General features: G+C 30.3%; 1 protein-coding gene across 1 annotated transcript; it reads right to left on the bottom strand.

Annotated features, from left to right (window-relative positions):
- Window positions 1-9,623: 9,623 nt before the first annotated feature.
- Window positions 9,624-14,579, bottom strand: LOC129953311 (uncharacterized). The gene is made up of 4 exons (XM_056066390.1): window positions 14,143-14,579; window positions 11,857-11,920; window positions 11,636-11,773; window positions 9,624-10,129 (listed from the first exon to the last, which is right to left on the bottom strand). The coding sequence occupies exons 1-4, from the start codon at window positions 14,243-14,245 to the stop codon at window positions 9,967-9,969; spliced, it is 468 nt and encodes a 155-aa protein (XP_055922365.1). The 5' UTR covers window positions 14,246-14,579; the 3' UTR covers window positions 9,624-9,966.
- Window positions 14,580-14,991: the final 412 nt, after the last annotated feature.

The following is a 14,991-nucleotide window of genomic DNA, read 5'->3' as shown; positions in this document are numbered from 1 at the left end:
GTAACTGCATACCAAAAATATTTCTAAATTAAAATTGAACATTTTATATACACAAAATTAATTTCAAAAAAAAGTACCTACTAACGATCTTCAAATAAAAATTTAGAGAATTTAAGTTTTTTTTTTAAGAAATCAAATGGGGTTTACATTTTTGAAAGCAATCTTTTTTGCGGGTACAATTTTAGATCTTAAAATATAAGAAATATTTTTAAAAGACTCTTTGGATATATGAGCAAGTTCGTACGACCCAGTCTTGCATTTTATTTTGTTTCGCTTTAGAAAAAAATAGATATGAAAATATACTTACTTCAAAATAATTCTGACAAAGTCCAATTTCGGTGCAGATCATCATTTATATGCCCTTAAACTCTCCCTAAAAAGTCTTCTTATTTTGTACTGAAGCAAAAAGCACAAGTGAGGGCGATGATAAGCAAAGTAGACTTTTTAAACTAATTTAAAACTATAGATTTTTTTAAAAAGAAAGTTGAAGGTAAAAATTACGTCTCATATTAGTTTACACAAAAAGAAATGATACTTTTTTTCGTAGTTCATAGATTTGGACATAAAAAGTCAAAATATTGGTCAAGAAATTTAATAAAATCAAATTGTTGGTTTTTTGGATTTTCTCATTGTGCTGATGGATTTCTTGTATTGCATTTTGTTAAATAAGTCTAAAAAAGTTAGTAAAGCACCAAATAATATAAGAACTGCCGGCAGCCTAATAATCGGCAATTATATTATTGTAAAGTTGGGTTAGAAAGAATCGGATTTTTTCTGCAGTATCTCTAATATATATTCGGTTGTTTGTTTTTATAATACTCATAATGTTTTTATAAGTGGAACAATCTTTAAAACGAGGTCTATATCTAGAATATAGAGAAAAAGTATCGGCCAATTCTAAAAAATTAACGATTTGTGAATTAGTCCGGTAGAATAGAAAGATCTGGAATTTGCAAACTTAGCAATACACTTTGTGCGATGTCAATGCTATAGGACTTTTTTGAAAGTTTTTAAAGACACTTAGAGGATATTAACTTAAAATTAAAAAAAAAAAAACAAAGCTGTTTGTGATACAATAGAAAAAGTTCAAGTTTGGATAGCTTTAAGAATTAACTTAAGAATTAATTGAATTACGCAAATTATAATACATAATGTTCCTAAGGCCTTAAATATTTTCTATACCCTAAAAATACCAGCTATACACTTTTTGTTTAACTTATTTCTTAAAATTCTGTGCTATCTAATATAGATAGGTTCATGAAAACAAATATACCATTAAAACCTAGAAGTTATCATTTCTATTTAAAACTTAAAGCCTAAATTAATAAATAAACGCAAACTTGTCTTTTATTATACCTACTTTACACTAGTCAAACTGGAATTTTGTTCGTAGAATCTTAAACAGAAGAGTTCTTAAGTTATTATAATCCATAAAATGAAAACAAGTAAAATCTAACCAAAGGCCAAATGCAAAATCCGAATTAAAGCTTGTTTATTAATGAAATTATGTTCTTTATATTTTGTTTTTAATATATTATTATTTATAGCGTCATAATCGCATTGTTAAAAGGTGTGGTACGATAGAATGATGAACGGTATGAATGAAAATTTAAATTAACGTAAATTCAATTTTTAGAGCAGGTGCTGTATTTATGGTGTGAATTGAATGCTGGGGAAGATCTTAAGACATCTCTAAGTGTTTTACTCGTATAATAAGAGCACGGTCAAGGGTATAATACACTTATTATGTAAAGACACAGTGTGAGCACTAGGAAAGGGAGAAAGGGGTAGAAGGACGTGTCGGTGTACATTGTTTTTTTGTTAAGACCGTATGAATCAAAAATACTCAATTACTAATTGATTATTTTTGGTATAAATAAGCAAAAACCAGTTCTGACTTCAACTAGAGGAAGTGCTTAAATTTTTCTATATAAGTCAGAATAGCTTTATAATAACTTTCCATAGGAAAGAATTAAATTTCTGTATTACTTGCTATTTTTCAGCCTCGGGCTATCTTTCACTATATTTTGAAAGTAATTTTTCATATTGTTTACATTTTACTTGTGACATATAGGAACTATATGGCAAGTATTGCATTCGTAAAAATTTCGAATTCGAGATTTTAATCAGACATGACATTACGTAGGTAAGGAAGTAGAAAAAAGTAGGTCCCTCGATTCCGTCCGTCTGTCTTTCTTTCCAAAACAGCCCAAACCATTTAGTCGATTGACTTCAATTTTATAAATTAAAGTTTTGAAAATATTGTCTTCGAAATAATTTCATCTTATAGAAACTATTGTTTTCGACTTTCAGTAAAAAGAATCAGACGATTAGTGTTTTCATAAAAATTTAAATCTACAAAAAATAGTTAAAATTGATGTTCGATTCTCGATATCTTATGAATAAATAAAGGCATTGACTTTAATTGTAATTTTATTGTGTGCTAAGTTTTCTTAGAATAATTGTTTATATAAGAAATAAAAACAGTTCAAGAAATGCCAATAAAATTAATACAAATTTGTTCTCAATTAACGATGTCGTTAACAGAAATAGATTTTGAAATCAAACTATTTCGTAATGTTTGGTTTATCTTTTAGAAACCTTTAACTAAAAACTTCAAAAAAAAGGCAAAAGACAAAAAAAAACAACAAACTGATGAGAAAAGGTTTCCAACACAAAATATTGTTATGAATATTTCTTAAGCAAGAGAAATCGATAGACGAGATGGGAAGTTATCAGCCTCTTTTTTGCTTTAAAAATATGGGGGTTTTCTATCGTAAGGATTTCAAAAATTCGTACTTATTTATTCTTTCTCAATTTTAATTTATGAGGTCAAAATATGAAATTTGCTTTTCACCACTATAGACTGATTTACAGATCAATCTCCAATGCTTATGATTCCATATTACGTTTCGCAGGAGAATTTACCTCGTTTAACAAGCTCCAATGTTGGTATTTTGGATCTGATTGTGACAAAAAATCATAGGACACTATTGGTAATTCAATTCGATTTTGAGGTAATTTACTTCCAAGCCAATTTAGCCCAAACTGAGAAAAATCAAAAATTGTCGGATTCTGTACTAACAGTTTTTCACGAAATAATTTGTTTTTGTTTTCGTCGAATTGGCCAAATACTCACTAAATTCTTAATATTAAAATCTGGGGCAATTTCCATGGTTAAAAGTTGGGACACGTTCGCATTGTAATTCTAGGATGAACCTATTGCTGGTGACATATAGAAACTATATGGCAAGGTTTGCATTCGTAAAAACATTCTAAATCGAGATTTTGATCAAACATGACATTACAATGGTAGAACAGTTGAATAAATTGGGTCTCTCGATTCCGTCAGTCAGTTCGTCTGTCTGCCCTGACCCCTAAATCCCAAACCAACACGTTGATCGACTTCAAATGTGGAATTTAAATTTTTCTAAGCCAGTTCGCGTTAGGCATTTTTTCATCTCTTTTAAGACTAAAAATAACATTAGTCTCAATACAATTTTTTTGGTCACAAATCGAAAATTCAAATTTTCTAAGAAACAAACCGATAGATTTTTTTTAAAATTTTGTTTAATTTTTTTTCTTTATTTGAAAATTGGTGTTTTTGAGAAATCAAATGGAATTCAAATTCTTGAAAATAATTTTGTTTGCAGGTACATTTTTAAATACAGGGAATATTTTTAAACAAAATGTTTGGATACATGAGATAGTTCGTGCGCCAAGTCGGCAATATATTATTTTTGCATTGCTTTTTTTATTTTAATGTTTAACTTTTTAAAATAACATTTAAAAGATTAATTTATTTTTCAATATTTAAATTCAACGAATTTCGTTTTTTAGAATCTGAGTTACACTGTGTTTTGCACTTTCTTTAGTTGTCTAGGTATTTCTTGCGATAAGCTTAATCTTTTTGAGAAAAATGAAACAGGTTGAATTACGTTTTTGATATATTTTCCACCTGATTTAAAAATGAACACCATATTAATACTCTCTAAGGAGCATTCATTGAAATGAATCCGAAAATTTGTTTGAATGTTTGTCCTTTTAAAAAATAAATAAAAAAAATGTATTGACCCATCGGAATTCACAAATAGATTTTTTTGAGAAAAGTTCAAGTTCAACTGCGTAGTTATTTTTCGCTAAAAATGTATTATTCTATTTTCCGGACAGAAAATCATTTTCCTGAATGGCTTATTCCTTTAACTTCAAAATTGAAATCTATCGTTCCAATTTCCCACAATTCCAATGATGGATTTCTTTATGTACATTTTTCAGTGGATTTTAATGATGAAATTTTTTTCAATGACAGGAATATTTAATGATCGCATTAAACAACCTGCCAAAAAAAATACAATGATTGGTTTCAGTGATCGAAACCCTTGATAGCTTTAACTGTTCCCTTAATGTCATAACTTGAATACCGGTATTAGGTATACATTAGTTTGATTAGTTAAAGTAATATTTTTCAAAATCTATCTCCAATTGAAATTTGACGCGCTGGCAGATAGCTGCAGTGACTCTATGAGTCAATAATTTTGTGAATGAATTTTTTGGTCATATATATTTATTGCCGTTTTTCGTTTTGTTTTATTGGCTAAAACCGATGCAGTTTTATTAAGTTAACGTCGGCTAAGAGAGCTAAACAGTCAACATTAATGTTTTGTTAGTTATTGCTGCACTTATGCAGTCACTCACAAAAACACTGCACAAGAGCAAAAGAAGAAGATTGAGATATACAGATTAACACTCGCCTGTTATGTAAAATGTATGACGGAATTTCCGGAAAGTAATCAAAGCTGAAGAGCTTGAGGTTTTATTTTTATCCAAAGCAAGATGACACAGCATGCTCATGTATACATTTTAACTTTAAGTACGATCACATAAAGCAGCAGCACAGATATCTATTATATGCCTGTTTAGTTACATACAAATTATTGGAATAATATTAGAAAATTAGAAGGAAATACAAAGTATTAAAATCTAGTTACAAAACTTAATTATATGTACAAAATATACAAAAGAAGTACAAACGAGCAAAATCATTATTACACAATTGGTGTCCCGGATTTTAGCAGGGGTATACGAAATATTACAAGCTAGCGAAAAATTCCAAAGAGTTGATGAATACAATTCAATAAAGCAAAGGTTAACTAGAAAACCAACCGAGCAGTGACGGGTGCTTTCTCTAATGTAGAGTCTAAGGCGAAGAAAATGGTATTTACTGTTGTCAAATAGAGTCAATTCACACCGTAGACTTGGTCAAAATGTGACAATTTACAGGTACAACTTTGAGGTGGTAAACGAATTTGTTTATCTGGGCACTGCTTTTAATTCTGCAAATGACATCAGCACGGAGATCAAACGCAAAATTACCCTTGCTAATCGCTGTTTCCTTGGCCTAAGTAAGCAGTTGAGGAATAAGGCCCTATCGCGAAGTAACAAAAGGACGGTGTACAAAACTTTAATCATCCCAGTCTTGCTGTATGCTGCAGGAGCATGGACCCTCTGCCAGGCGGAGGAAGGATCTTTTGGTATCTTCGAGAGGAAGATTCTGCGTACGGTATATGGTTCGATTTGTGTCGACAGGCAAAGTAACATCTGGCGGAGAAGATTTAATCAGGAGCTATACGAGCTGTACAGCGACTTGCCACTGGTGAAAAACTGTGTGTATAACGCTTAAGATGGCTAGGGCATGTCGAGCGAATGAACATCGAAGCTCCAGCACGTAACGCTAAGCCTGAGGGAACAAGAAGCAGAGGCAGGCCTTATCTCCGGTGGAGTGATCAAGTTGAGGCCGACGCACGTCAACTTGGTATTCTAAACTGGAGGCAGCAAGCTAGAGAACGAGTAAGCTGGCGAAAGTTATTAAATGAGGCCCAGGAGCACAATGCGCTGTAGCACAAACAAAAGTAAAGTAAATAAGTAAACTAGAAAACATTTTTGAAGGTTTTATTTTAAGTATATAAACATTTTAGATTTTTCAATGCGATCATATTTATCGGAGTTAGTGAGACAGTTAACTACAAACATGTAAAGACCCAGAAACAAAATATGAAAATTGAATCGTGATACCTCAACAGAAAAGAATACCACCCTCCGGTTGAAAATATATGTTTATAAGAACCTTAAATGTTAATCAATAATTTCAAGATACTAATGTCTTAAATCTATTCATTCGAGATTAAAAAATGTTTCCTTACCAACAGATCTACCCATTTACATTAAATATTTGTTTTTCAATTTAACAAAAATATGTACAAGTTTTTTTAATTAATGTTGTCTATGTTATTTATAGCTTATAAATATACCTTTAAAATCTTAGTTTCATTAAAAATAATGACCTATTTTTAATTTATCGAATTTCCAATAAAAAAAATATTTTTTTTTAAATATAAAAAATATAAACAATGGCATTTTTAATCATAAAATATTATTGAGACAGTATTTATAAGAACTTGTGGAAAAATAAAAGTATTGAAATCGGTTCTTGAGAGAACGTAATACAAACAAACGTTTGTAGAAAAAAAAATTAAATTAAATTAAAAAAATATCGGTCGTTTTGAGAAAATTCGAATGTTTGATTTTTGACCACAAAATTTGTATGAGGACTTGAAAAAAAAAATCTTAAATCAATCAACCCAATGCTTTAGACAGACGGACGAACGCAATCAAGGGATACACTTTTTTCGGCTTCTCTACCATCGCTATGTTATATTTGATTAAAATCTCGAGTTGCAAAACTTGCGATAGGTATAGTTCCTATGTGTCGCAAGTAAAAAAATTGGATCTACCGGAGCTGAGAAAACGGCTTTTTCTCTCCAGAAAAAAGACTACTTGATTAAAATATAGTATAGTAGATGCATGTTGTTTCTCAAAAAATATAACTATAATTTGGAAAAAAAGATCAAACCGTGTTACTAAATGTATGTTTTATCTCAATATTGTGATTTATGAAGTAAGAAACAAGTGTTCATACTTAGAGAAATGCTTTCCCTTTAGTTCACCATATTTGTAAAGTTTTACTTTCATACATGAATTTGAAAACAATATTTTTAGGTTAGAAAATTATTTACCATTTTTGTGTTGTTTTGCTTTTTGTTCAATAGACTAACCAAACCTGTGTTTCAATGGAAATGTTTAATAGGCAACGGACTAGTCGCTGATAAAGCTTCGTAGTAGACAGACCGTGACCGTCTCGAAACCTACCGCGTGCTCTTGTCATGTGTTCTTTCTATCTGTTGTTCTGTCTCTTCTATCCTTCTGTCTTGTATTAATGTCTTTTGTTGTTATCACCTTACATAGTCTAGTCGCTCAAGGTGCTGTGTTCTCTACTCTGTACATTTATGTGCTAAGTAGTGTGAAATGTTATTTTTCAAGAAATACAAACCTTAGCCATCCTTGGTACACGAAAGAATTGCGTTTACTGTGTAACAAAAGAAATATGGCATGGAAAACGTATCTCAAAACTCTGTCTCAAATCAACTTCTCTTTTTATGTTGAACTCTTTAACCAATTTAAGTCTCTTTCTGTCTTTAGATAGCTTTCCAGTTAACTTCACTTACACGAACCTTTCATTAGATAAAACTGTGGATATCTGTAACGCTTTCGCAACAAATTTCCGTGAGTCCTTTGTTAATAGCCCTGAAGAAGTTGATGAAGTATATTTTCACAATCTTTACTCCTTTTCGCATACTAGCTGTAGTCACATACCTTTGCTACAGAGTACGGTCCTTGATCTTTTATCTGCGTTAAATGATGACTGCTCAGCCGATTCCGATGGTATTCCCCCGATAGTACTAAAAAAGTGTAGCAATGCTGTAGTTGAGCCCTTTACGTTCTTATTCAAACTTTATCTAAAAATAGGCAAATTTCCCAGCATATGGAAAAAGTCATTTCTAACACCAATTTTTAAGAAAAGTAACAAGGCGGATACAACAAACTACAGACCCATTGCAAAGCTTTCTTGCATTCCTAAATTGTTTGAACAAGTTGTTTGTGAAAGTGTAGCATTTTTTAGTAAATATATCATTCGCGAACTCACTTTCTCAAACATATCATGTTCAAACGCTTTAGAACAAGGTTATGAAGTTGACTGTGTATACACTGACTTTTCTAAAGCTTTTGACCAACTTAGCCACGGAATTATTTTATTAAAACTTAAGGCTCTTGGTTTTCCACCATTTTTCTTAGCTGGGATTAAATCATACTTTGAAAACCGATCCTATGAGGTAAAATTTAGAAATTGTCATTCCTTTTGTTGTTCAGTCTGGTGTTACCCACGGAAGCCACCTTTTCCCTTTTCTGTTTATAAAACGCTGTGCAAAGGAGTTCAATGATCCCTATGTTACTTTTTCTTTGTATAATTACCATGTTCGTCCTCATCTTAAATATGCTTCGTAGGTATGGACTCCCCATTACGAAATTCATAGAAAACGTATTGAATCAATTCAACATAATTTTATTCGCTTTGCCCTAAAGGGCCTTCCTTGGGATGATACTTATGATCTGCCTCCCTATGAACATCGTATTCTACTTCTTCAAATGCAATCTCTCCATCAAAGGCGTGTTAACAATGACTGAGTATTTTTTCATCAACTCATTAATGGTGAAATTGATGCACCTTATTTGCTATCTTGTTTACATTTGAATTACAGAGGCGGAACTCATCGCCTGCTGGCATTTGATTTTATACATATAGACTTCCATAGAACTAACTATGGGAAGAATGAAGCTTTAAGTCAAATGAGCATTTTATAGAACTTGAACTGTTCATCGATAGATTTAAATTTAAATAAGGTGGGATTAAAATCATTATTTAGAACCAGTGCTCCACTATCGTAAACGCTCTCATTTTGTTTTTTGTTTTGTAATAGTTAAATGTTAATTAAGTTTTGTATTTTGTGCGTGTGTAAGGCTATGATTCTGAAAATTCTGAAGTGTAAAAAACGCTCTAATTCCCTATTAAAGTTAGTTTCACTATGAAAATTAATCATTAGTTCATCAGCAGAGCCGCAGGTAACAGCTAGTATATAATAAATAAAACACTGATTTAACCCTGTATTACAAGCTCTTGTCATCTTATTCAAAATTGATTGTTTTAAATTTTTATTTTCAGTTTCAACCATCAGCAAAAATGTATAACAATTCATTCGAAACCTTGTTTTCACATGCATATACACACATTTATAATAAATATTTTCGTAAAATAACATCTATATACTCACATATGTTTGTGTCTATATTTTTATTTTATATAATTTGTATATTTAGAATTTCTTTCATTAAAATAGTATTTAGAATATCAAAACATTTAATATTCACATTTATTGTTTTTTTTTTTTATTACATCTATTAAATTCATTTGTTATGTTTCCCTTTTTGGATGAAAGTTTTGTATAATTAATTAAATAAATATGTAAATGTTTTTCTTTCATTTCAATATTTGTATATTACTAAAGCTTACTTACTCTCCGATGTGCTATGTTATTTAATATACAGCAACATAAATACATTTTATAAATTTGTATTACTTCAAATGGATTTGTGTAAAAATTAATGAAAACTTAAATAAAAAATTAAAACTTAATTCATTTAAGTTTAAAGAAGTATTTCTTTGGCTTGTGAATATTTTAATAAAATAGTGTTTTGTATCTGCATTTTTATTCGATTTTAGATCGTTTATTGCAAAAAAGCACAGAAATATTTTATCTTTGCTAAACAAAAATAAATTTTCATGGCTTCATACATAATAAACTAATTATTTTTTTTATAAATTTTAGTTTAAATTCGTTGCAGCTCAGTTTTTTTATTTAGTGTCGTTAAACTATTTGTAAATAAATAATTAAATATATATTTCCATGTACGTTGCATTATTGTTATTTAGAGACATAAAAATAGTTATTTCTGTATTTTGTGTAAATTAAATCTTTATGATTTAAAAAAAATATTAATATTAAAAGCAAACGTTTAACCCCATTTTTGGAAGATTCCAACGCGTTGGCATCGGCAGTTAGAGCCCCACAAATTGCATCTACAGGAACTGCTGTAGCAACATTCATTCGGGCGATGGTCACATGCCCCACCACGTCTAATGCAACTGCGTTTCTCGGCATTTGTAAAAATGTCACCCCTGTTTATTAAACAAAATTATATTACATCCTTTTATGAATGAATAACAATTTAACAATAAAAATGCACCTAAAAGTTGTTTAAGATCTGATGTATGTAGTTTTCATTGCCTTAGATAGGTAAATCTAAATGAAAAACATTTAAACCAAGTGATGGTTTTTTTTTGTTATCATTCAGTTGGACTTTTTGACTAAAAGTAGTTAGTAATACTGGTAGATAAGGTTTTCATAATGGCTTTAAAATTTAATTTTTTTGTTTAGAGATATATGATTGTTTTAGTATTTTTAAAGAGCCATATTTTAAAAACCTGATGTGATAGAAGAATTTACAGGCGATATTCGAATTTAAGACACAAGATGTCTGAAATTCGAATTCAAAAATTATAACTTTGTTTGGTCAACAGATAAGATAGTGTATAAGATAAGATATCTCGATAAAGCTTAACTTTAAAATTTCGCTGTTAAGTACCCCAAATATTAAGTGGTCAAAACAAATTTAATGGGAATTAGAGTTCATAAGGTGCAGTATTATAACACTCATTTGAAAAACGTATTCTTATAAATGTATAAAACCGTTATTAAAAATAATAAATAAATTAATTGGTGCAACAGTCCGTAGAGAACCAGGGCCTAGTGACTTACAACTCTTAACCATTCCTGTGTGCGAGTAATTGTAGGGATGGATGGGACCTACAATTTATATGCCGCATCCGAACGGCTAATTTGAGAAAGCACTTTTTTATGACAAGAATTACTCTTGGGGAATTTGTCAATTCCTCGCAAGAGGCAGTACCCGTGATTAAAAGGATCGAACCCAAGACCTCTGGCATGACAGTCCAACGCAATAACCATCATGCCACGGGTACTAAAAAACGTTATTACTCAATAATAAAATTAATTGCATACCAAACCTGATTAGGGCAATTTAACAATAATTGTTTTAACAATAAGTAATTTCTAGGCCAATTTGTGAACAAAATTTACTTTTTGAGAGTTATGAAAGAAAAGACAATTGTTTTTTAAGATGGCTGCATTTTCCTCTCAAATCCCTTCTTTTTTTAATAGAGAGTTTTTTTCCAAACATATAATGTGATAGCGAAAAACCTGGTTAAAGGTAAACTCAATATCCCATCCAATTGTATGTTGGCAGTAACAATCTATTAAGATTCGTATGTTGAGTGGGCCTTAAGGCAGAATTTCAGTTGGGGCTTGTCTCTCGTCCATAACCTCAAATAAAAATGTTGGAATTATACAAAGGTTCCTTGCATTATAAGAATATTGTTTCATAATATTCAATGAATTTAAGGCTTTTAAACAAGACAAGCTAAAGAAAGTTTGAGACACAGGATTATATAATTTTGAATAAATTCAATTAAAACACAATTTTATTGAGGGAGTTCTCTCATGGTTAAGCTTGTCAGTAACTATTTAAAGTAGGAACGTGAACAAAAATTAAGTTAAAACCGGGTGTTTGATTTTTTCTGTCAGGGTATTATGATTCAACTTACTTGTTTGATGGATTTTGTACGGACGTTTCATCAGTTATTTGGCATCTACAGTTGTTGTCCCAAGTGTCGCAACGGCAAGTGCTCCCAGTGCAGCAGCTCCTGGAGCCTGGACTGCACATGTTAAGTGGTTCAACGCAACTAAAAATGCATTTATTTAAGTTTTCTTCATACAAAATCTTGTTACCAAAGCATTTTGTCTTACAACAAACAATTTGACTTACTTATTAATTGAGTTATCCCAGGTTGGTTGTTCGTTTTCACCAGATAAGGACATAATATCATCAGCTATATTTGTGTTTGCAAATTGTGTTTTTAAAAATAATAAGAAACGTTGAAACATCATCAATTTATTAATACCTTGAGAATATAATTCTTTAAGATCAATTTTAGGATTTACGCTAACAAAATGAAACATAAAAATGTAACCTAATTACAAAATACGGAGCGAATCGTTTTAGTTGGCAAAAGTGTGATTTTGTATCTGCTGTTCTAGCCTATTTCGTGTGGAAATCAGCTGTCAATTATTTAGAAGTACAATAATTATTTACGACTTGCTTCGTAATTGGTAATTGATCAAATCGAAGTGAGTCGAAAATTAGATATCGAATTGGAAACGATTCGCTTCGTATTCCCCTTAACAGCGAAAAATCCAAACTGCGCAAAGTAATTTAAGGAATATCTGTGTTCCTAACAAATTTAGAAAATCTAAAATTTGAAGTCAATTATAAGTTATATGGAAGAGATCTTCAAATAAAATAGCTTTAAGTTAAGTAACAACAATTTGTATATTTCTATTTACGTATTCATATCTTTGTGTGCTAAGAGCGCCTAACAATGGCAATGATGTATGAAGTGATGTAAGTGAATGTTGTGCGTTGCATAAATTATTTGTCCTGCATTATATGTATATTAATTTTTTTTTTAAACAGTTCAAAAAACCTACAAAACACATTTAAAAAAGATTCTGGGATGCGACAAATACTCGTACCCCATTCTGTCTGTCGATTTGTCTTGCTTAAAACTTGTGCAAAACACTCATAACAATATATTGTTTGATGTTAAATAATTTTAAGTCAATATGTTTCTATGTTTTCCTCTTACTTGAGTCGAAAACCATTCCTAATTAGTTTGTTCTTATTTTTGTACATTTTCAGTTGATATGTCAGTTGATTTTTCTACAAAATTCTATTTTTGTTAGCGAGATTTTACGAGTATGTAATCAAATACAGATTGGATTTTTCTTAGAAAATTTAGCACATAATGAAATAATTTTGAAATCAATAACTTCATTTATTCACTACATTTTGAAAATTGAACATCAGTTTTTACTAATTTTGCGTACTATTTTTAGTAGATTTTAATATTTATGCAAAAAAAGACTTGTGGATTATTATACAAAATTGTATGAAAGTTTTGAGCAATATTTTCTAAAAGATGAACTTATTTTTAAGGCAGTATTTTTAATTTTAAAATAGATGTTTAAGTCGAAATTCAATACATAATATAAAATTTAATTCAAGCCGCTACCGTTATTGGTTCGTGAGATTTTTTGGGTCAGTCAAAATGCTCACTTTTTTTTAAATTGCTATGTTAAAGTAATCACCCACTCAATCTTTTTAAGAGTCCTTTCTGCATCTTCCTGTATTATTAGCTGTTTAAGAAAATGTCTTTGAAGTCGATATTCACGAACAAATCTTTCGGAACGTACGTATATTAAAATCTCTCATTAAGGTTCTAGGGACCTTGTCACGTTTAAGAATTTTAAAATTGTCAATTCTGCATTTATTTAAACTGAACAAAAAGTATTTTAAACAATAAATTAACCGGAATAAAATCTTCCCGAGAACTAATACGCTTTAATTCTGGAAGCTTTGCAGTACATTGTGTAATAAGTTTTAAGGAAAATGCAACATAATTAGGATTTGACATTAATTTAGATTTATAATCACGGTAAGCGAATTATGGCTAGTTATTTATTTTAACTTGTTCAAAATCTATAAAGTTCCATTCGTGTTAAAAATCAAATTTTGTATCATACCGAGATACATTAGAATTATAAATGTTTGACAAAGCCTGTCTTTTACATCTTGATCTCCTTTCAACTAAAGCAATTCAATTTTACCTTTCTAGTTCAACATTCTCCTTATATTGTTTAAAACCAATACAAAAAGTATTGTCTTTCGCTCTTTCTACTAAACTTGAGAAGCAAACATTCTGTTAAATTTTGAAAAACAAAGATCGTCCACAAAACATCGCTTAAAAGAAGCAAAGACATATCTAAATCAGCTCCTCTCGGTTCTTTCAACGAAGGTCTAGTATTGGAAATATACAAAAATATCTACATGGAAACAATATATCTTAACAGCTAAATGTATGTTATTATTCAATGCAAAGAAAGACAATTTTGATTCCAGATTAGAAGTGTAATTTACAGTTACAGATTGTATACAAATATTGAAACTATTTTGTCAAATCACAAACTAAACACTTGAATATAGTCGACTTACCTGTGGTATATTGAGCTTGGCACTGATTAGGTTCTGTTGCATCCATTAACAACATCAAGGACGCAATGATGAAAAATGTAGACGCTCCACGATAACGTGCCATCTTCGTCAGCTGATGTCGTTTTTGGTTCTGGTATTTAAGGAGTTTTGTAAGGAAATAAAAGAAAATAAATAAAACAAAAAATGCAAAAACGTTTGCCGGAATGTTGTAAGTTTTATTTCTAAACTTTATGAAAAGGATAAATAATTCAAATTCGTTAAGATTCCTTGCTTGGCAATTGATAAGATAAGGTTTAAAAAACTTTTTTTCAAATGATTAAAAGTTGTAAAAGAAACAAAATTTTAACACTCTACAAGGACCACTAATAATGATATGCGGGGATAAAATTCTAGGATATGTTGCTGTTCCAAAAATGCACAAAGCAATACTGTTCCTTTGCATTTAGCAGGAAGATTTTATATTCAAAGATTTTGTTTGAAACATGCGCTGTTTATTGAGGCATGTTTTAAAAGTAAGTTTTTTCAGGATTATGATGTTGATGATGAAGATGAGTGCATATAGGTTTAGAGCTCTTGAAATGTATCTATATCCCGAATGTTATTTGAAGATATTGGTATGACGTGGGAAAGGGGATTCCCTACGCTGCTGTCGGTCGTGTGGGTTCTTTCAATTTGATATCCATATAATAACAACTTTATATTGATTCGTGTTGTAACCTTAGTTATGGATGATGCAAATAGTTAGCCATAGAATATTTCGCTTTATGTAGGTAAGTATATGTTATACTTATTGGCTTGGAGTAAATTGATATACACAATTTGACACTTTGTTATAAAAATAGAATCTGA

The sequence above is a fragment of the Eupeodes corollae genome, chromosome X (assembly GCF_945859685.1).
Source record: "Eupeodes corollae chromosome X, idEupCoro1.1, whole genome shotgun sequence".
Lineage (NCBI taxonomy): Eukaryota > Metazoa > Arthropoda > Insecta > Diptera > Syrphidae > Eupeodes > Eupeodes corollae.
This window is presented reverse-complemented; position numbering and strand designations above follow the sequence as displayed.

What these genes read in the sequence shown, in the direction of transcription:
- LOC129953311 (XM_056066390.1), bottom strand. Translation starts at nt 14,245, where the DNA reads ATGGCACGTTATCGTGGAGCGTCTACATTTTTCATCATTGCGTCCTTG. An exon ending in CCAAGCTCAATATACCACAG is followed by an intron (nt 11,921 to 14,142) that starts GTAAGTCGACTA and finishes ACACAAATATAG; the next exon opens with CTGATGATATTATGTCCTTA. An exon ending in GTACAAAATCCATCAAACAA is followed by an intron (nt 10,130 to 11,635) that starts GTAAGTTGAATC and finishes TTTAATAAACAG; the next exon opens with GGGTGACATTTTTACAAATG.